The sequence below is a fragment of the Entelurus aequoreus genome, linkage group LG03 (genome assembly GCF_033978785.1).
Source record: "Entelurus aequoreus isolate RoL-2023_Sb linkage group LG03, RoL_Eaeq_v1.1, whole genome shotgun sequence".
Lineage (NCBI taxonomy): Eukaryota > Metazoa > Chordata > Actinopteri > Syngnathiformes > Syngnathidae > Entelurus > Entelurus aequoreus.
The window spans coordinates 4018024-4040110 of record NC_084733.1 but is presented as its reverse complement, the minus strand read 5'-3'; the positions used below and the strand labels follow the sequence as shown (position 1 = coordinate 4040110).

The 22087-nt window shown below is 36.9% G+C and overlaps 1 protein-coding gene across 2 annotated transcripts in view; it reads right to left on the bottom strand.

Moving 5' to 3' along the window:
* The window catches only part of mta1 (metastasis associated 1), a 161870-nt gene that overhangs the window by 13563 nt on the left and 126220 nt on the right, over positions 1 to 22087 (bottom strand). The window contains exons 7-12 of one of the 2 annotated variants that reach the window (XM_062040973.1): positions 14773 to 14847; positions 8734 to 8792; positions 8196 to 8395; positions 674 to 825; positions 409 to 598; positions 250 to 342 (exon numbers count right to left, since the gene is read on the bottom strand). In XM_062040973.1, the coding sequence (XP_061896957.1) occupies positions 250 to 342; positions 409 to 598; positions 674 to 825; positions 8196 to 8395; positions 8734 to 8792; positions 14773 to 14847 (769 nt within the window). The remainder of the gene's footprint in view (positions 1 to 249; positions 343 to 408; positions 599 to 673; positions 826 to 8195; positions 8396 to 8733; positions 8793 to 14772; positions 14848 to 22087) is intronic. The other variant, XM_062040974.1, reaches the window with a different exon arrangement.

The following is a 22087-nucleotide window of genomic DNA, read 5'->3' as shown; positions in this document are numbered from 1 at the left end:
CGTCCATGTTCTCTACTAAATCCTTTCAGCAAAAATATGGCAATATCGAGGAATGTTTAAGTATGACACATAGAATGGATCTGCTATCCCCGTTTAAATAAGAAAATCTCATTTCAGTAGGCCTTTAAGAAGAACTTCTTAGGTTGCATGTATAAATCATGCATAAGATGTCTTTTTTAGACTTTTTTTCTAGTGTCTTATATTGAGGTATGGGGGGGTTAGCCACTGTGGCGAGAAGCTCCAACGTACCGAGATATCGAACCACAGACTCCAGAGGTTTGCGTTCTGCTGGTTTCAGTGGCGATGGCTTGCTGGGGTTTTTATCTGGCAACCGCAGGGCACCTGTGGGAATGTGGCAATTTAGTTCCGACACGACGGGGAAACATGTCGTGAGTGAAAGTGGCTTACATTCGGCCTTGATGGCGGCCGAGTTGACGGGGAGGTAGGGGTGCCTGGCTAGGTAGCGAGGCTTGATGATATCCTGGCAGAGGCGGCGCGCCACCCGCGTCAGCGTGGTGGTCTGCAGGAAGAAAGCCTGTCGCGTCTTCACGGCGAACTTGGGGCTGCCGCTGTGTCGCAGCGGCACGCCATGGGGGCTCTAACCACACAGATGAACACCAATTACGACCTATTGTGTTTTTACATGGGTTTCCTTTAGGGGGTTTTAGGGTACCATGCTGCTGCGGTTTGGTCCGGGTCTCTCCCCATCCAGCCGAGTGGGCATCTTTAGCCCGCCGTACTTCTTCCAGTATGTCCAGCAGGTGGCGCACAGGCGACACTGCATGTTGGGGGGTCCCCACGAGTACCACTGGTAGGAACTGCTGGCTACACACGCACATGCACACATAATGTTTACACATCTAAGGCAGTATTTTAAAAAATGATATGAAAAAAAACACATTAACCTAAAAAATACGACAAAAAAATAAGTGTGACATACACATTCTCGTCATTAGGCATTGCAATGTGTCAATACAGTGATTTACCAACCCCTTTTCTGCAAACTTTTCCATTCAAAAAGTATCTGTATGTGCAGGGAAATAGTGAACTATATTACCTTTAAACTGATTTGATTGTTATTTAAATGTTTACCTAAGTTTGAAGTAAAGATTGTAATACTTTAATGCCACCTTGGGCGAGGCATGTTTTAAAGCAGTGCTCGCAGCCCGAGTTTAAAGTGTCACTCTAATCCAGGAGTCACCAACCTTTTTGAAAGCAAGAGCTACTTCTTGGGTAGTGATTAATGCGAAGGGCTACCAATTTGATACACACTTAAATAAATTGCCAGAAATAGCCAATTTGCTCAATTTACCTTTAACTCTATGTTATTATTAATAATTAATGATATTTACACTTAATTGAACGGTTTAAAACGAAACGAAAAAAATGACAATTACATTTTGAAACATAGTTTATCTTCAATTTCGACTCTTTAAAATTCAAAAATCTTTTTGAAAAATGTTTAAAAATAATTTATGGAACATTAGTAATTTTTCCTGATTAAGATTAATTTTAGAATTTTGATGACATGTTTTAAATAGGTTAAAATCCAATCTACACTTTGTTAGAATATATAACAAATTGGACCAAGCTATATTTCTAACAAAGACAAATCATTATTTCTTCTAGATTTTCCAGAATTTTTTTTTTTTAAAGAAATTCAAAAGAGTTTGAAATAAGATTTAAATTTGATTCTACAGATTTTCTAGATTTGCCAGAATAATTTTTTTGAATTTTAATCATAATAAGTTTGAAGAAATATTTCACAAATATTCTTTGTCGAAAAAAACAGAAGCTAAAATGAAGAATCAAATTCAAATGTATTTATTATTCTTTACAATAAAAAAAATAAATTTACTTGAACATTGATTTAAATTGTCAGGAAAGAAGAGGAAGGAATTTAAAAGGTAAAAAGGTATATGTGTTTAAAAATCCTAAAATCATTTTTAAGGTTGTATTTTTTTCTCTAAAATTGTCTTTCTGAAAGTTATAAGAAGCAAAGTAAAAAAATTAATGAATTTATTTAAACAAGTGAAGACCAAGTCTTTAAAATATTTTCTTGGATTTTCAAATTCTATTTGAGTTTTGTCTCTCTTAGAATTAAAAATGTCGGGCAAAGCGAGACCAGCTTGCTAGTAAATAAATAACATTTAAAAAATAGAGGCAGCTCACTGGTAAGTGCTGCTATTTGAGCTATTTTTAGAACAGGCCAGCGGGCTACTCATCTGGTCCTTACGGGCTACCTGGTGCCCGCGGGCACCGCGTTGGTGACCCCTGCTCTAATCTGTATTTTTGAAGCCCAAATACCTCTATATTGCACTTCACGTACCCTCTTTATTAACCAGTAGAATTTTTATTTTTTTTTACATTCTTCGTCTCCGCTCTGTTTTTGCTTGTGTGCGCTTTGTGTGTGCGTTTTGACACACTCGACATCATGTGAGTGTGTCAAAATCGTCACCGCCGCACAGCAGCATGCGAATGAAAAAAAAAAAGTAGTGGTATTTTTCAAAGCCAGTATAGTACCGTTTTTAATTAACTAGTACTTTATTAGTACCGATACACTGTACAACCCTAGTGCAAAGTAAAAAAACATTCACTCAAATATGGACTTTTTTGGGGGCTGGAACCCATCATTCTTATTTACATGGTTTCTTGTGAAGAAATTTCCATCACTATACAATTTTTTTTTTTTTAACGTACCCTGTTTAAAGGCCTACTGAAAGCCACTACTAGCGACCACGCAGTCTGATAGTTTATATATCAATGATGAAATCTTAACATTGCAACACATGCCAATACGGCCGGGTTAACTTATAAAGTGACATTTTAAATTTCCCGGGAAATATCCGGCTGAAACGTCGCGGTATGATGACGTATGCGCGTGGCGAAGTCAGAGTAACGGAAGTTATGGTACCCCGTAGAATCCTATACAAAAAGCTCTGTTTTCATTTCATAATTCCACAGTATTCTGGACATCTTTTGCAATTTTTTTAATGAACAATGAAGGCTGCAAAGAAGACAGTTGTAGGTGGGATCGGTGTATTAGCAGCGGACTACAGCAACACAACCAGGAGGACTTTGTTGGAGCGCTAGCCGCGCTAGCCGCCGACCTCACCTTGACTTCCTACGTCTCCGGGCCGCCAAACGCATCGGGTGAAGTCCTTCGTCCTTTTGCCGATCGCTGGAATGCAGGTGAGCACGGGTGTTGATGAGCAAATGAGGGCTGGCTGGCGTAGGTGGAGAGCTAATGTTTTTAGCATAGCTCTGTGCGGTCCGGTTGCTAAGTTAGCTTCAATGGCGTCGTTAGCACAGCATTGTTAACCTTCGCCAGACTGGAAAGCATTAACCGTGTATTTACATGTCCACGGTTTAATAGTATTGTTGATTTTCTATCCATCCTTCCAGTCAGGGGTTTATTTATTTTGTTTCTATATGCAGTTAAAGCACGATGCTATCACGTTAGCTCGTAGCTAAAGCATTTCGCCGATGTATTGTCGTGGAGATAAAAGGCACTGAATGTCCATTTCGCGTTCTCGACTCTCATTTTCAAGAGGATATAGTATCCCAGGTGGTTTAAAATACAAATCCGTGATCCAAAATAGAAAAAGGAGAGAGTGTGGAATCCAATGAGCCAGCTTGTACCTAAGTTACGCTCAGAGCGAAAAAAGATACGTCCTGCACTGCACTCTTGTCCTTCACTCTCACGTTCCTCATTCACGAATCTTTCATCCTCGCTCAAATTAATGGGGTAATCGTCACTTTCTCGGTCCGAATCTCTCTCGCTCCATTGTAAACAACGGGGAATTGTGAGGAATACTAGCTCCTGTGACGTCACGCTACTTCCGCTACAGGCAAGGCTTTTTTTTATCAGCGAGCAAAAGTTGCGAACTTTATCGCCGATTTTCTCTACTAAATCCTTTCAGCAAAAATATGGCAATATCGCGAAATGATCAAGTATGACACATAGAATGGATCTGCTATTCCTGTTTAAATAAAAAAAAATCATTTCAGTAGGCCTTTAAGAACCAATTAAGTTTATAAATTGAGGTTCCACTGTATTAATATTATCTTTATTATTATTTATGCATTGCTTTATTTGGTGTTTTTTTATACATTGAAAAAAATCTAAATAATGTTTCGTTATAAATATTTAAAACAAAATATTGTTTTAAAGTGAAAAAAATAATTATTCAATTACAAGGACATATGGTCTAATTATATAACCGTCTTACTGTATATAACAGTTGTAAATAGGGATGTCCGATAATGGCTTTTTGCCGATATCCGATATTCCGATATTGTCCAACTCTTTAATTACCGATATCAACCGATACCGATATCAACCGATATATGCAGTCGTGGAATTAACACATTATTATGCCTAATTTGGACAACCAGGTATGGTGAAGATAAGGTACTTTTTTAAAAAAATAATAAAATAAGATAACTAAATTAAAAACATTTTCTTGAATAAAAAAGAAAGTACAACAATATAAAAACAGTTACATAGAAACTAGTAATGAATGAAAATGAGTCAAATTAACTGTTAAAGGTTAGTACTATTAGTGGAGCAGCAGCACGCACAATCATGTGTGCTTACGGACTGTATCCCTTGCAGACTGTATTGATATATATTGATATATAATGTAGGAACCAGAATATTAATAACAGAAAGAAACAACCCTTTTGTGTGAATGAGTGTGAATGGGGGAGGGAGGTTTTTTGGGTTGGTGCACTAATTGTAAGTGTATCTTCTGTTTTTTATGTTGATTTAATTAAAAAAATAAATAAATAAATAAAAATAAACGATACAGATAATAAAAAAAACGATACCGATAATTTCCGATATTACATTTTAACGCATTTATCGGCCGATAATATCGGCAGGCCGATATTATCGGACATCCCTAGTCGTGGCAGCATCATGCTGTGGGGATGTGTAGTACTATTAGTGGAGCAGCAGCACGCACAATCATGTGTGCTTACGGACTGTATCCCTTGCAGACTGTATTGATATATATTGATATATAATGTAGGAAGCAGAATATTAATAACAGAAAGAAACAACCCTTTTGTGTGAATGAGGAGGGAGGTTTTTTGGGTTGGTGCATTAATTGTAAGTGTATCTTGTGTTTTTTATGTTGATTTAATTTTTTAAAAAAAAACAACAAAAAAAACAATACCGATAAAAAAAAAACCCGATACCGATAATTTTTGATATTACATTTTAACGCATTTATCGGCCGATAATGTCGGCCTGCCGATATTATCGGCTGATAAATGTGTTAAAATGTAATATCGGAAATCCCTATTAGTAAGTATACATTTTTTGATACAAAAAAAAAACAAAAAACAAAAAAAACCGATACAGATAATAAAAAAACCGATACCGATAATTTCCGATATTACATTTTAACGCATTTATCGGCCGATAATATCGGTCTGCCGATATTATCGGCCGATAAATCCCTAGTTGTAAACAATTCATTTGAAATGTAGCACTTTAACAAACGTGTATGATAGGTAAATCAACGATTAATTATTTTGTCTTTGTTGTGGTCTATTAGGCAGAATAACAAAAACGTACGGAAAACATATAAAAGATATCACCCCACAATGAAAAGCATGTTTCGTCCATCTTTTGTGATATTTTGGGTTGAAATTTTGAAGAAAAAATGATGATGATGAATTTTTTTTTTTTTTTTTACCCGTTGGTACCATGTTCTCCAAACTTGCACCCAAAAAAGCCGTTTGGATTTAAAGACTTTGGTGACGCATTTTGCCTTAGTCACAGTAGGGGTTTACCAGAAGAGCTTAGCCCAAGTTCCCCATTTTTCATTTAGTTGTGGCCCAAGTTGTAGTTAAGTTCCTTATTTTTCTCCATCCTCATGCTGTGGGGCAAACTGGCTTGTACATGCACATGCCTCCTACAAAAAACCCTCTACATAGTTCTAACTTACACTCCATATTAGGGATGATACTCGAAAAACCGGTTTTCCCGGTTGTTCGATAAGAAAAGAACCGAGTCCTCGGACTCGAATCACTTTTTGACAACCGGTACCCGTTATCGAGACCACTATAGTAAAGAAAAGAGTTGGTTCTTTATTCGAATCCCGTCCCGACCAGAAATGCTCCGTGGGACATCACAAGAAATGACGTCACGTAGCTCAGTCATTAGGCGCAGATAGCGGAAGCAGGAAAAACAATGGACCGGAAAAAAGCGCTCCAAGGTGTAATAAAGTTCAAAACAAAAGGAATAACTTTACTGAGAGATTTGAGCAGGGTGCAAACTCATGAAGAACACTTTTACGACCCACCGGAAACATAGCAACCAGGCTAGCAACGCGCCTCCTTTACGGCAGCTGGCGCAACGTTCTTAAAGCAACCGCAGCACGTGAGTGCCCTTAAAGAAAGGCATTGAAGCTTAGGGAAGGCTATGCAGAACAAAATTAAAACTGAACTGGCTACTGAGTAAACAAAAACAGAATGCTGGACGACAGCAAAGACTTACTGCGGAGCAAAGACGGCGTCCACAATGTACATCCGAGCATGACATGGCAATCAACAATGTCTCCACAAAGAAGGATAAAAACAGCTGAAATATTCTTGATTGCTAAAACAAAGTAGATGCGGGAAATATCGCTCAAAGGAAGACATGAAACTGCTAGAGGAAAATACCAAAAAAAGAGAAAAAGCCACCGAAATAGGAGCGCAAGACAAGAACTACGCACAGGAAAACCGCAAAAAAGTCAAAATAAGTGTGACAGTGGTGGTGACAGTACACCTACTTTGAGACAAGAGCTATAGTGATGCATGTTTGGTTATGGTTTAAAGTCATAATCCAACAATTGCGACAATGACTTTTAGCTGTCAACTGAGTTTATAATTTCTGCTGGTGGTGTGCTTCCGGATTTTTACAACGCAAAAAATGTGCCTTGGCTCAAAAAAGGTTGAAAAACACTGCCCTAGCTCATAACATCTTTCCCCCTATAAAGAAATAATGTTAACTCCATAAAGTGTATTTCTTTTTTTAGCTTTAACTTTTCATTTTTTTAGCATTGTAGCCACATTTGCAAACAACTTTTCTCTTCATAGAATTTTCTTTCATTCTTTAAAGTGCAAAAATGTCAAAGCATCATAACAAACAGTTATGTTCCAATAGCAGCAGAAGTGCACTTTTTGGAGAGCTGTATTATTTCCAGTTTTGTGCCCAAGGGACTGATTTTATTTAACACTATATTATTATTTATACACCTATAGTGATCACAGAGACAGGTTGTTTTTGTGTTACTGTATATATTTATTTTTCTGAAAAATCCCACTTAATATACTTTGGGTAAAATGTTTATTTATTTTATTAAATTTTTTTTAGGGGGGTAACAGTCAATATTTATTTATTTACTAGATTAAATTGTTTTCTTATATAATAAAAGTGAGCTTTTGTTAAACCAAATATTGTGTTTTTTTTTTCCATATACAACAACCTATCTGGACTCCATAAGAGAATCGATAAGGAATCGGTTCGATAAGAGGATTCGATAATAGACTCGAACTCGATAATTTCTTATCAAACATCATCCCTACTCCATATGGAAGTGCTAACAACTAGAGATGTCCGACATTATCGGACGATAAATGCTTTAAAATGTAACATCGGGAATTATCGGTATCGGTTGCAAAAAGTAACATTTTTGACTTTTTAAAACGCCTCTGTACGGAGTGGTACACGGACGTAGGGAGGAGTAGAGCAGTTGCGTCTCCCAGTCGTACTTGCCAACCCTCCCGATTTTCCCGGGAGACTCCCGAATTTCAGTGCCCCTCCCGAAAATCTCCCGGGGCAACCATTCTCCCGATTTCCACCCAGACAACAATATTGGGGGCGTGCCGGTCCAATAACATGATATCTACGGCTTTTCACACACACACACACACAAGTGAATGCAAGGCATATTTGGTCAACAGCCATACAGGTCACACTGAGGGTTGCCGTATAAACAACGTCAACACTGTTACAAATATGCGCCACACTGTGAACACACACCAAACAAGAATGACAAACACATTTCGGGAGAACATCCGCACCGTAACACAACATAAACACGACAAAATACCCAGAACCCCTTGCAGCACTAACTCTTCCGGGACGCTACAATATACACAATATACATCATTGTCCGTAGACGTGAAGGACTTACAGTAGCAGCTCTCACAGGCCCTGGCCAGTGGCGGGTTCTGCACTTGGCCCGGAGGTGCAGGGGCGGGGGCGCTGGGGGCGCTGGGGGCACTGGGGGCGGGGGCGGGTGTGGGTGTGGGGGCGGGCGGCGGGGCGCCGGCGGCTCCGTTTACCAGCGGCGGCTTCGCATTGTTAGTCAGCTGGTTGGGGTTGGGCTTGTTGCTAGAAGACAGGAGCGGAGCAGAGCAGACATTGTGGACAGGTTGACTGAAGAGGACATGGATCAGCTTTATTGGCACACAGCAGCTGCACGGAGGTCTGTCTACCAGCCGTTGTCATGACTACTAACAAGGTGCGAGAGAAGGTGGTGAAAGATGTGTCGCCGGTTTAATTGATTCCGTGGAATCTAGCATTCATATGAATCAAACTGCGTTTTCTGTGCCATCTACAAGAAGTATCGCAGTGATGGCATTACTTTCAGCAACCAGCAGATGGCGCTGCCAATGTATCATCCACATGTTTGCTGGCTAAAGAAGCACATGTGACGAGAAGATACTCACTAGTTGGGAATGTAGACCTGCTTTAACTTGCTTTCCGCTTCGGCTGCTTTTAATCGTTTCTGAAGCAAAAAAAGACAGGAAGTGAGACGTTAGCTCCAGGAAGTATTCATGGGCATATATTGTACTTTTTTTTTTTTTTTTTTTTTTTAATAATGTCCTGCCCAGCTTCTCGGGCAAATCATATAGCAGATGTAGATGCCCATATCGGCTGTTCACATTTACTTTACAAAAGAGAAGTGTAGGATACTTCTCTTGTTGCCTTACTTGTATTTTGACTTTTTTAAATGTATTTATATTATCATTTGGTGCAGCCGGGCCGGAGCAGGAGGGGATAGAAAGAGAGAAAAAGGAAGACAGAGGGGGGAATTGTGGGGACAAGAGGGGGATTAGACAGAGAGACAAAAACAACAACAACAACAACAACAACAACAGAGCAACATCAGCAAATACGACATGTACAAATATGATGGTAAAAGTAATAGCAAATAAGCAGTTAGCGAAAATTTAAAAAAAAATACAGAAATGACAATGAGCATTATTACACTAAAAATGGAGCAATATGAATACCAATAGAAATAGTGCTATTGATAATAAACAATACCAGTACTTTACCTTTATTATCAACAATACAATTGTTCAAATGCAACAATACATATACGTAATGATAACTTGAGATACGAAAGAATGCAGAAAAATGGAGGGGAAGAAAGAGAAGCAACCTACATTAACCTTGTAGATTGTTATAGTAACAATAGGTTAAGCTTTGTCAGTGTGCCATGTGTTATACCCAGTTTACCCTAGGGCAACAACGTTAATATATGTTTGATGAAAGGTGATTATGTATATATTCTACTTGAATGGAGTGTGCATTGATGTGCATCTGGAAAGTATCCACAGTGCTTCACTTTTTCCACATTTTGTAATGTGACGGCCCTTTTCCAAAATGGAATTAATTTGTGTTTGTCCCCAAAATTGTACAGAAAACACCCCACGACGACAATGTGAAAAGTATTTTTTATTTATTTTGCAAATAAAAAAAACAAAAAAAAACATGTACATAAGTATTCACAGCATTTGTTCAATACTTTGTTGATGCACCAAGTACAGCATCAAGTCTTTGAATACGATGCCACAAGCTTGGCACACCGACCTTTGGACCATGCCTCTTTGCAGCTCAATCAGGTTGGATGGAAAGCGCTGGTTTTCCTCCGTGATGTCTCTATACATTGCTGCATTCATCTTTCCCTCTATCTTGACTAGTCTCCCAGTTCCTGCCACTGAGGAACATCCCCACAGCATGATGCTGCCACGACTATGGAAGCGTGGCTAAAAGTTCTCAAGTGAAGAGAAGGTGATGTTGCCAGGAAGACAGCCTGGCAACTGGGAGCTTAAATAGTGACATGATTAGTGACAGCAGGTGCGTGACATGAGGATGGGAACCAGGTGAAACTAATGGTTACTATGGTGACAAAGCAAGGGAGTGAAAACAAGAACTAAAAAGTGTCCAAAAACCAAGCAAAACATGGCCAAACAGACACATGATCAACACAGGCATGACAATTATTAAATTTTAACGCATTTATCGGCCGATAATATCGGCAGGCCGATATTATCGGCCGATAAATGCGTTAAAATGTAATATCGGAAATTATCGGTATCGGTTTTTTTATTATCTGTATCGTTTTTTTAAATTTTATTTTATTATTTTTTTATTAAATCAACATAAAAAACACAAGATACACTTACAATTAGTGCACCAACCCAAAAAACCTCCCTCCTCCCATTTCTTTCTGTTGTCAATATTCTGGTTCCTACATTATATATCAATACAGTCTGCAAGGGATACAGTCCGTAAGCACACATGATTGTGCGTGCTGCTGCTCCACTAATAGTACTAACCTTTAACACTTAATTTTACTCATTTTCATTCATTACTAGTTTCTATGTAACTGTTTTTATATTGTTTTACTTTCTTTTTTATTCAAGAAAATGTTTTTAATTTAGTTATCTTATTTTATTATTATTTTTAAAAGTACCTTATCTTCACCATACCTGGTTGTCCAAATTAGGCATAATAATGTGTTAATCCCACGACTGTATATATCGGTTGATATCGGTATCGGTAATTAAAGAGTTGGACAATATCGGAATATCGGATATCGACAAAAAGCCATTATCGGACATCCCTAGCCACGACCATACTTCACTCTAGGGCAGACCTGGGCATTCGGCGGCCCGCGGGCCACATCCGGCCCTTTGTGCGTCCCTGTCCGGCCCGCTTGAGGCCTTTGGACTCTGTTGCGCCGATATGCCCGGAGAAGAGGGGCGCATTGTCATGCCTGTGTTGATCATGTGTTTGTTTGGCCATTTTTGCTTGGTTTTTGGAAACTTTTTAGTTCTTGTTTTCACTCCCTGGTTCACATCCTCATGTCACGCACCTGCTGTCACTAATCATGTCACTATTTAAGCTCCCAGTTGCCAGGCTGTCTTCCTGGCAACATCACCTTCTCTTCACTTGAGAACTTTTACCCACGCTTCCATAGTCCATGCTGATCTTTCCATGCCAAGTAAGTTTTTGTTTATTAATGCCCCAGTTAGTGTTTTTGTTTTGTTCTTCATAGTTTCTGCCTTTGTGTAAGTTTTGTGTTTATAGCCAAGTTTTGTACTTTCGCCTTTGTGCGCGCCTTTTGTTTTCATAGTCAAGTTTTTACCTCCGCTGTGAGCGCTTTTTGTTTATACCTTTTTTGAGCTTTAAATATTAAACATGTCCTCACCTGCACGCCATGTCCGGTCCAATTCATTTGCACCACGGGAGAACAAACCACGGCAGCGACCAAGTCGTGACACGCATTTGAGAACGTGTCACTCTCCCGACGCACTGTAACGAGGCGGGTTGAGACCATCGCTGGAAACTTGGAGCTTCAGCTGAAGAACAGAACGGCCGACTTTTGACTGTTTTTCGCCGGCTTTGGATGAGAGCTGCGATGTACGCGACACCGCCCAGCTGCTCGTCTTCTTACGTGGGATAACTGCAGACTTTCAAATCACGGAGGAGCTGGCAGCCATGCAGTCAATTAAAGAGACAACCACAGGTAATGACTTGTTCACACAGGTGAATGCGTGTTTGGACATGTTAGGACTGAAATGGGACAAGATGGCAGGTGTGACAACAGATGGTTGTCCAAATCTGACGGGGAAAAATGTTGGACTTTTAAAGAGGATGCAGGATAAAGGGACAGAAATGGACATTTTTGCATTGTATTATACATCAGGAAGTGTTGTGTAAGACAGTGTTAAAAATAAAACCATCAAAAGCAATCTGCTTTTGTATAAAGTTAAGTTAGGTTAAATGAAATTATCATTATTATTATTTATCTTACGGTATATCAAAACTAATTTGAGCAAAATTTAATTGAAATATTGTCGGTGTGGCCCTCCAGCAGTGCTCCGGTTGCTCATGTGGCCCCCGGTAAAAATTAATAACTAATTGCCCACCCCTGCCCCAAACAAACTTTGTCTCATCAGACCAGAGAATTTTGTTCCTCATGGTCTGAGAGTCTTTCAGGTGCCTTTTGGAAAATGTTTTACTAAGTAATTGCTTCCGTCTGGCCGCTATGCCATACAGACCTCATTAGTGAATTGCTGCAGAGATGGTTTTCCTTCTCCTCTCTCCACAGAGGGATGCTGTCGCTCTGACAGAGTGACCATCACCTCCCTGACCAGACTAAGATGAATGCAGCAATGTACAGAGACATCCTGGATGAAAACCAACGCTTCCTATCCAATCTGATAGATCTTGAGCGAAGCTGTAAAAGAGGCATAGCGAAACTGCCCAAAGATGGGTGTGCCGAGCTTGTGGCATGGTATTCAAAAATACTTGAGGCTGTAAATGCTGCCGACGGTCCATCAACAAAGTATCGAGCAAAAGTTCTGAATACTTATGTACATTTGAAAGAGGTTCAAAACTGTTGGAAAACCATTTCAGGTGACTACCTTTTGAAGCTTATGGAGAGAATGCCAAGAGTGTGCAAAGCAGTAATCAGAGCAAAAGGGTGGCTATTTTGAAGACACTAGAATATAAAACATGTTTTCAGTTATTTCACCTTTTTTTGTCAAGTACATAACTTCACATGTGTTCATTCATAGTTTTGATGTGACAATCTACAATGTAAATAGTCATGAAAATGGCCTGTGCTGTATGTATATATATATATATATATATATATATATATATATATATATATATATATATATATATATATATATTACGTCATCACAAAAGTCTTGCAAGATTAGAGCAGCCATATTTTGTAGTAGATCTACAAGCCACCGATTCATGACTTTTCAACCGGACATCAACTGATCCATACTATATATATAGATCAATCCAGACGCTCGCCAAACAATGTATTCGTATCTCTAAAGTTAAAATTGGTTTGTACCGATTATTTTTACACCCCTAATATAAACACTACCGTTCAAAAGTTTGGGGTCACATGGAAATGTCCTTATTTTTGAAGGAAAATCACTGTACTTTTCAATGAAGATAACTTTAAACTAGTCTTAACTTGAAAGAAATACACTCTATACATTGCTAATGTGGTAAATGACTATTCTAGCTGCAAATGTCTGCTTTTTGGTGCAATATCTACATAGGTGTATAGAGGCCCATTTCCAGCAACTATCACTCCAGTGTTCTAATGGTACAATGTGTTTGCTCATTGGCTCAGAAGGCTAATTGATGATTAGAAAACCCTTGTGCAATCATGTTCACACATCTGAAAACAGTTTAGCTCGTTACAGAAGCTACAAAACTGACCGTCCTTTGAGCAGATTGAATTTCTGGAGCATCACATTTGTGGGGTCAATTAAACGCTCAAAATGGCCAGAAAAAGAGAACTTTCATCTGAAACTCGACAGTCTATTCTTGTTCTTAGAAATGAAGGCTCAAACACAAAATTGTTTGGCTGACCCCAAACTTTTGAACGGTATATATATATATATATATATATATATATATATATATATATATATATATATATATATATATATATATATATATATATATATATATATATATATATATATATATATATATATATATATATATATATATATATATATATATATATATATATATATATATATATATAAAAATGAACAATAGTGTCAGAGTGGCTTACACTTGCATCGCATCTCATAAACTAAATGTCTAATGATAATGTCAATGAGGGATTTTTAATCACTGCTATGTTGAAATTGTAACTAATATTGATACTGTTGTTGATAATATTCATTTTTGTTTCACTACTTTTGGTTTGTTCTGTGTGGTGTTTGTGTCTCCTCTCATTTGCTCTGTTTATTGCACTTCTGAGTGTTGCTGGCTCGGGTTTGCTTTTGGAATTGGATTGCATTGTTATGGTATTGCTGTGTATTGTTTTGTTGGATTGATTAATTTAAAAAAAATAAAAAAAAATAAAAAAAATTAATAAAATAAATAAATAAATTTAAAAAATAGATTTTTTAAAAATGAGAATCGATTCTGAATCGCACAACGTGAGAATCGCGATTCGAATTCAAATCGATTTTTTCCCACACCCCTAATATATATATATATATATATATTCATTGCGCACTAATTGACTGAAAGAGCACGCAGTTGGCGCGATGATGTCATGTTATCCATGGAAAAATGCAAGAAATGTAATGCCGAGTGCATATCATTATGTCAAGATAATGGCACTAGCATTTACTTCATTTTTCAACATATTGAGCAAAAAGGTCTCATATTTGTTTTATCTATCAAGAAAAGTGCACTTGTTATTAGTGAGAATATACTTATTTTAAGGTATTTTTGGGTTCATTGAGGTTAGCTAATTTGACTTGTTTTGGAAAGTCTTGACAAGCCAAATGTTCTTGTTCTATTGGCAGATAATTTTGCTTAGTTCAAGTAAAATGCCCCTAACTTTTTTTTTTTTCTTCTTGTTTTTGAACACTGACTTTTTGCAACAATAACACATGAAAAGATGACGTTTTTACCTGCTGCACATATCTGTCGGTGGTCTTCCACATGTAGTAATACTCAATGATACTGGTCAAGGACTTCCACGGCAACTGTGGGGGGGGCAGAGAGGACGTAAATAATAACCATTTACAAAATCTTCCAACAAAGAATTTGAAATGACTTAGTTTGGTGTGAAAAAGTCAAATATTATGCATTTACTCAACAGTCTTAGAGAGAAGGCCCACTGAGGAGTGAGGTGTGTGGCACTGACCACAAGCAGCCACCAGGTGGAACAGTGGTGCACATAACGTCTAAAGCAGGGGTCACCAACCTTTTTGAAAGCAAGAGCTACTTCTTGGGTAGTGATTAATGCGAAGGGCTACCTGTTTAAAAACACTTAAATAAATTGCCAGAAATAGCCAATTTGCTCAATTTACCTTTAACTCTATGTTATTATAAATAATTAATGATATTTACACTTAATTGAACGGTTTAAAAGAGGAGAAAACACGAAAAAAAATGACAATTAAATTTTGAAACATACTTTATCTTCAATTTCGACTCTTTAAAATTCAAAATTCAACCGAAAAAAAGAAGAGAAAAACTTTAAAAAAAGAATTTATGGAACATCATTAGTAATTTTTCCTGATTAAGATTAATTTTAGAATTTTGATGACATGTTTTAAATAGGTTAAAATCCAATCTACACTTTGTTAGAATATATAACAAATTGGACCACGCTATATTTCTAACAAAGACAAATCATTATTTCTTCTAGATTTTCCAGAACAAAAATTTTAAAAGAAATTCAAAAGACTTTGAAATAAAATTTAAGTTTGATTCTACAGATTTTCTAGATTTGCCAGAATATTTTTTTTGAATTTTAATCATAATAAGTTTGAAGAAATATTTCACAAATATTCTTCGTCGAAAAAACAGAAGCTAAAATGAAGAATTAAATTAAAATTGATTTATTATTCTTTACAATAAAAAAAATAAATGTACTTGAACATTGATTTAAATTGTCAGGAAAGAAGAGGAAGGAATTTAAAAGGTAAAAAGGTATATGTGTTTAAAAATCCTAAAATAATTTTTAAGGTTGTATTTTTTTTCTCTAAAATTGTCTTTCTGAAAGTTATAAGAAGCAAAGTAAAAAAAAATATGAATTCATTTAAACAAGTGAAGACCAAGTCTTTAAAATATTTTCTTGGATTTTCAAATTATATTTGAGTTTTGTCTCTCTTAGAATTAAAAATGTCGGGCAAAGCGAGACCAGCTTGCTAGTAGATAAATAAAATTTAAAAAATAGAGGCAGCTCACTGGTAAGTGCTGCTCTTTGAGCTATTTTTAGAACAGGCCAGCGGGCTACTCATCTGGGGCCGTACTTATCAAGCTTCTTAGAGTGCCATTTTACACTTAAGTCCTGAGAATTTGCGAAATTTAGTCCTACTCTCAAACTTAAGAATAAAAGCTTTTTATCAACATTCTTAAGTCTAAGAATCACTCCTACTCTCCACAATATTTAAGAGACCTTCAGAGGTGTCTTAAGTGGTTAGGAGTTGCCAGCAGGGGATGGCACTGAGGCGAGAGAGACGTGCGCGAACGTTCAGGGAACGGAACAATGTTGGGTTTTTTTGATGACGAGCAGCTGATCAAACGGTATCGTTTAGACAGAGCGGATATTATTTTTGTCACAGATTTAATACTTTTCGATTCCTTGTTGATTTCTGCATGTGTCTGCAGTGGGCTAGTATATATAGAGCCACCCACACCAGTTTCAAATCAGTTGCCTAATTAATGAATTGGAAAGAAAATGTTATGACAGTAGCGTATGTGTGTGGCCGTGAGGTGAGTGACGTCAGTGAGTGTGTGGGCGAGAGAAGAGAGGGAGCGGTAGCGTGAGTGCCGGCGGGGACTAGTTTGTTTTGTATTATTTTGTAGTTTATTGACAAAATATACACTCCCATTGTCCACTTAAATATTTCCAAGATATTTCTTTATTCTTAGACAACGGATTCCCTTCCGTGATTGGTCATTTCTATGGACACAGAAATGACGTCACCTAAAATTGCGTTTACGGCACATAGTAATGTCGTAATTCAGCTCTGAGTGTGACACTTAAGATTCAGTCCTACACTTCGCTGAAAGTGTGAGTAAGACGCTTGATAACTAACTTTTAAGTGCAGCTTTCAGCAAAGAATTTATTTACTCTTAAGTCAACTCTTAGCAGACTTCTTAGGAGTCATTCTAAGAAGCTTGATAAGTACGGCCCCTGGTCCTTACGGGCTACCTGGTGCCCGCGGGCACCGCGTTGGTGACCCCTGCTCTAAACTATGTTTTTTTTTGTGATGGTCACCAACAGATCAAAAGATGAGGCATGAGAAGCTGACCTGAAATTATTGGATTCAAAAATTAAAATAATATCTGAGAATTCTGCTGTGAGTCCACTACTACCACAGTGTAATGCTAATTTCACTAGTATATCTCATTGATATCCTCCGGCAATTGGCGCCACTTCAACCACAAAACACTCCTTTGTGAGGGTGAGTTGATACTTAATAGTTGTGCAATTGTTTGTGGCGTTTCAGCACTTTTTTGACACGGACTTATCCCCGATTTTGACTTCCACATTAGCGTTCCATTCACTTTCACCGCAACGTTTACAAACGCTTCCCTCCATGATGGCTCCACATCCGGGTCCTAATCCAAATTGTTTCCATCCACCGGCTTCAAGCAGGCATTAAATGGATCGTTCTGGAGCCAAAAATGGTGAAACCTGCACTCAGCCACCTTATGCAAGTAATTCAACTTTGCTGCGGGCTTTAGTTTAGTTTTCTCTCCGCTGCAGCTGCTATGCTAAACTGTAACACGACACACGCTAGCTCGTGGTGCGCAATCAATTCTGACTGGGCAGCACAGGCAGACTACTTTAGTTACGTTTTGTAGTTACGTTGTAGCGTCCTCAAAAATCGAAACACTTAAAGGAAAGCTGAAGTTTACGCATGTTTTAAACAAAAGCAATAAAAAAGTAATAGATTTAAAGACCCTTTAAAATCGTATTTAAGACCTCCTGAGATTTTAGGAGAATTCTAGACATTTTAAGGCCTTAAATTCAAATTGTGGGATTTTGGACTTTTAAAACCAACGGATACACTAGTACCGTATTTTTCGGACTATAAGGCGCACTTAAAATTCTCAAAACTCGACAGTGCGCCTTATAACCCAGTGCGCCCAATGTACGGAATCATCATCCTCGAAGCTATTTTATTTGGTACATAGTTAAATGATAAGTGTGACCAGTAGATGGCAGTCACACATAAGAGATACGTGTAGACTGCAATATGACTCAAGTAGGGATGTCCGATAATGGCTTTTTGCCGATATCCGATATTCCGATAGTGTCCAACTCTTTAATTACCGATACCGATATCAACCGATACCGATATCAACCGATATATGCAGTCGTGGAATTAACACATTATTATGCCTAATTTGGACAACCATGTATGGTGAAGATAAGGTACTTTTAAAAAAATAAAATAAAATAAGATAACTAAATTTAAAAAAAATTCTTGAATAAAAAAGAAAGTACAACAATATAAAAACAGTTACATAGAAACTAGTAATTAATGAAAATGAGTAAAATTAACTGTTAAAGGTTAGTATTATTAGTGGAGCAGCAGCACGCACAATCATGTGTGCTTACGGACTGTATCCCTTGCAGACTGTATTGATATATATTGATATATAATGTAGGAACCAGAATATTGATAACAGAAAGAAATGGGGGGAGGGAGGTTTTTTGGGTTGGTGCACTAATTGTAAGTGTATCTTGTGTTTTTTATGTTGATTTAATAAAAAAAACTTTAAAACATTTTTTTAAAAAACGATACATATAATTAAAAAAACGATAATTTCCAATATTACATTTTAACACATTTATCGACATCCCTAGACTCAAGTAAACAACACCAAAATGTTATATGTTCCATTGAAAATACAGAACATTACACACGGCGTTAAAAAATCTATCAATATGTTGTAGTGCGACTTTGGTAAGCTATGAAGCCACACCGCTTGATGGATTGTACTGTGCTTCAACATAGGAGTATTATTATGCTGTGTGTATAAGGTAAGACGTATTATCTGGCGTTTTGTTTCGCAATATTATGCAAAACCAACTTTTCTTACCTTCTGGTACCTGCTGATCTGTATTTGGGATCTGCATAAGTCCTAAAAAATTTGCGCGCATTCGCCTTTGTAGTCGATGACGACACCGTAGTCGATAAGCTTCTTCTTTTTCTCTATCTTCTTGTTATGTGACATTCATCCTCCACTGTTGCCATTTCTAATATAAAGTAGTGTAAAGTTCTTACTTATATCTGTCAGTAAACTCACCATGAAAGCGCTAAAACAGGGGTCACCAACGCGGTGCCCGCGGGCACCAGGTAGCCCGTGAGGACCAGATGAGTAGCCCGCTGGCCTGTTCTAAAAATAGCTCAAATAGCAGCACTTACCAATGAGCTGCCTCTATTTTTAATTTTATTTATTTACTAGCAAGCTGGTCTCGCTTTGCCCAACATTTTAATTCTAAGAGAGACAAAACTCAAATAGAATTTGAAAATCCAAGAAAATATTTTAAAGACTTGGTCTTCACTTGTTTAAATAAATTCATAATTGTTTTTACTTTGCTTCTTATAACGTTCAGAAAGACAATTTTAGAGAAAATATACAACCTTAAAAAGGATTTTAGGATTTTTAATGACATATACCTTTTTACCTTTTAAATTATTTCCTCTTCTTTCCTGACAATTTAAATCAATGTTCAAGTATGTGTATTTTTTTTATTGTAAAGAATAATAAATACATTTTAATTTAATTCTTCAATTTAGCTTCTGTTTTTTCGACGAAGAATATTTGTAAAATATTTCTTCAAACTTATTATGATTAAAATTCAAAAAAATTATTCTGACAAATCTAGAAAATCTGTATAATCAAATTTAAATCTTATTTCAAAGTCTTTCGAATTTCTTTTAAAATTGTTGTTCTGGAAAATCTACAAGAAATAATGATTTGTCTTTGTTAGAAATATAGCTTGGTCCAATTTGTTATATATTCTAACAAAGTGTAGATTGGATTTTAACCTATTTAAAACATGTCATCAAAATTCTAAAATTCTTAATCAGGAAAAATTACTAATGATGTTCCATAAATTATTTTTTAAATTTTTTCAAAAAGATTCGAATTAGCTAGTTTTTCTCTTCTTTTTTTCGGTTTAATTTTGAATTTTAAAGAGTCGAAATTGGAGATAAACTATGTTTCAAAATTTAATTGTCATTTTTTTCGTGTTTTCTCCTCTTTTAAACCGTTCAATTAAGTGTAAATATCATTAATTATTAATAATAACATAGAGTTAAAGGTAAATTGCGCAAATTGGCTATTTTTGGCAATTTATTTAAGTGTGTATCAAACTGGTAGCCCTTCGCATTAATCAGTACCCAAGAAGTAGCTCTTGCTTTCAAAAAGGTTGGTGACCCCTGCGCTAAAACATACCGGTGTAGTGAGTTTACATTATTCACCCAAGGAACTTTAGTTATTAGAGAGTTCCGGTCGGACGGTTTTTCACGGGACACATTTCGGGCGTTGTTGTTGTTGCACTAGTGAGCCACGGATGAGGAGATGCTGCTCCGTTATTGATTGAAGTCAAGTGTGAATGTCATTAAAACAGTTAGCGCCATCTTTTGACACATCTTCCACTCCCGTCCTTGCACGCTACACCGCTACAACAAAGATGACGGGGAGAAGACGCTGTCGAAGGTGAGCCACGTAAATAAGACACGCCCACAAAACGGCGCATCTTGAAGCGACTGTCAGAAAGTGACTTGAAGATGATGTGTAAAACATCATCTATGCAACATTTTGAGCAAAGAACCACCATTACATGTTATGTAGACCAGTGGTCCCCAACCTTTTTTGCACCATGGACCGGTTTAATGTAGGCATTATTTTCAGGGACCGGCTTTCCACTTGTGCCAGATAAATACAGCAAGAATAAGTGCATAAAAAAATACAAGTCACTAATCAGCCTTTGGCTACAATCTGTCTGATATGTTCATTAATGTGCGTTGTATCATGTCACAAAGTTATAACAAATATAACAAATGGCGACTTCCCATGAGGAGTTTTATTGTACATCTATAAACAAGCTCATTGGTGTGTCTAGTGCACGGGTGTCAAACTCAAGGCCCGCGGGCCAGATCTGGCGCTCCACCTCGTTTTATATGGCTCGAAAAAGCCTGGAAATAATATGTTTCAATAAAATACCTTATATTTTCTTTCTCTACTTTCTTATTTTCTTACTAAAGATATTAGGTTGTTATTTTTTTGTTTTAAAGGGAAAACAATTGTGTCCAATATTGCAACAAATATCTAACTTTGTTGGTCAAAATCCAAATAAATACTTAAATATATGCTTAACTTATGGTTTCAAAGCAAGTTATCCATCAAATTGTACACTATAAAAATTACCAATAGATTTTACTGTAAAATTTAGGGAGTTTTTTTTTTTTTTACAGCGTATTACTGTAAGTTGGAAAAAAAACGACCAATGTTTGTTTTTTTACCGTAAAATTCTGTCGACTGAGCTGTCAGTTTTTCTTTATTTTTTTTTACTGTAAAATCCACGGGGTTGATGGTTTTATGGTACCGCATTTTATTTTGGTGTCGGAGTTGCCAAAATAAAATTAAACAGCAGTACTGTCATTCTATTTACGGAAATATGTTGTAAAAATAATAATAATGAAAAACAAAACACCATATATTTTACAGTACGATATTTTACTGGCAACTAAGCTGCCAGTTTTTTCTGTAAAAAAACAGTGGTAAAATTGGCAGATTTTTTTTTACTCTTTACTTTAAAATTTTTAACAAATATTTTAATTCATAGGCAAATTCATTAATTATTTACTGTTGATTTTTTTTTTTTTAATTTAAAAAAATATATATATATATCAATTATTTACTGTTACAAGCAGCCCTCTAATGGCAGCCATGACTGCGGTGTGGCCCTCAATGAAAACAAGTTTGACACCCCTGGTCTGGTGGGACAGGCCAAAGTTAAGTCGGAGAAAATGCAGTCCTTTATAAATGATTTAATGTTTCTCTCCGGCCCGGCACGGACCGGTGGTTGGGGACCACTGATGTAGACTACAAGGAAGTCTTTTACATTTAGAAAAAAATTATAATATAATGACTAGAGATGTCCGATAATATCGGTCTGCCGATATTATCGGCCGATAAATGCGTTAAAATGTAATATCGGAAATTATCGGTATCGTTTTTTTTATTATC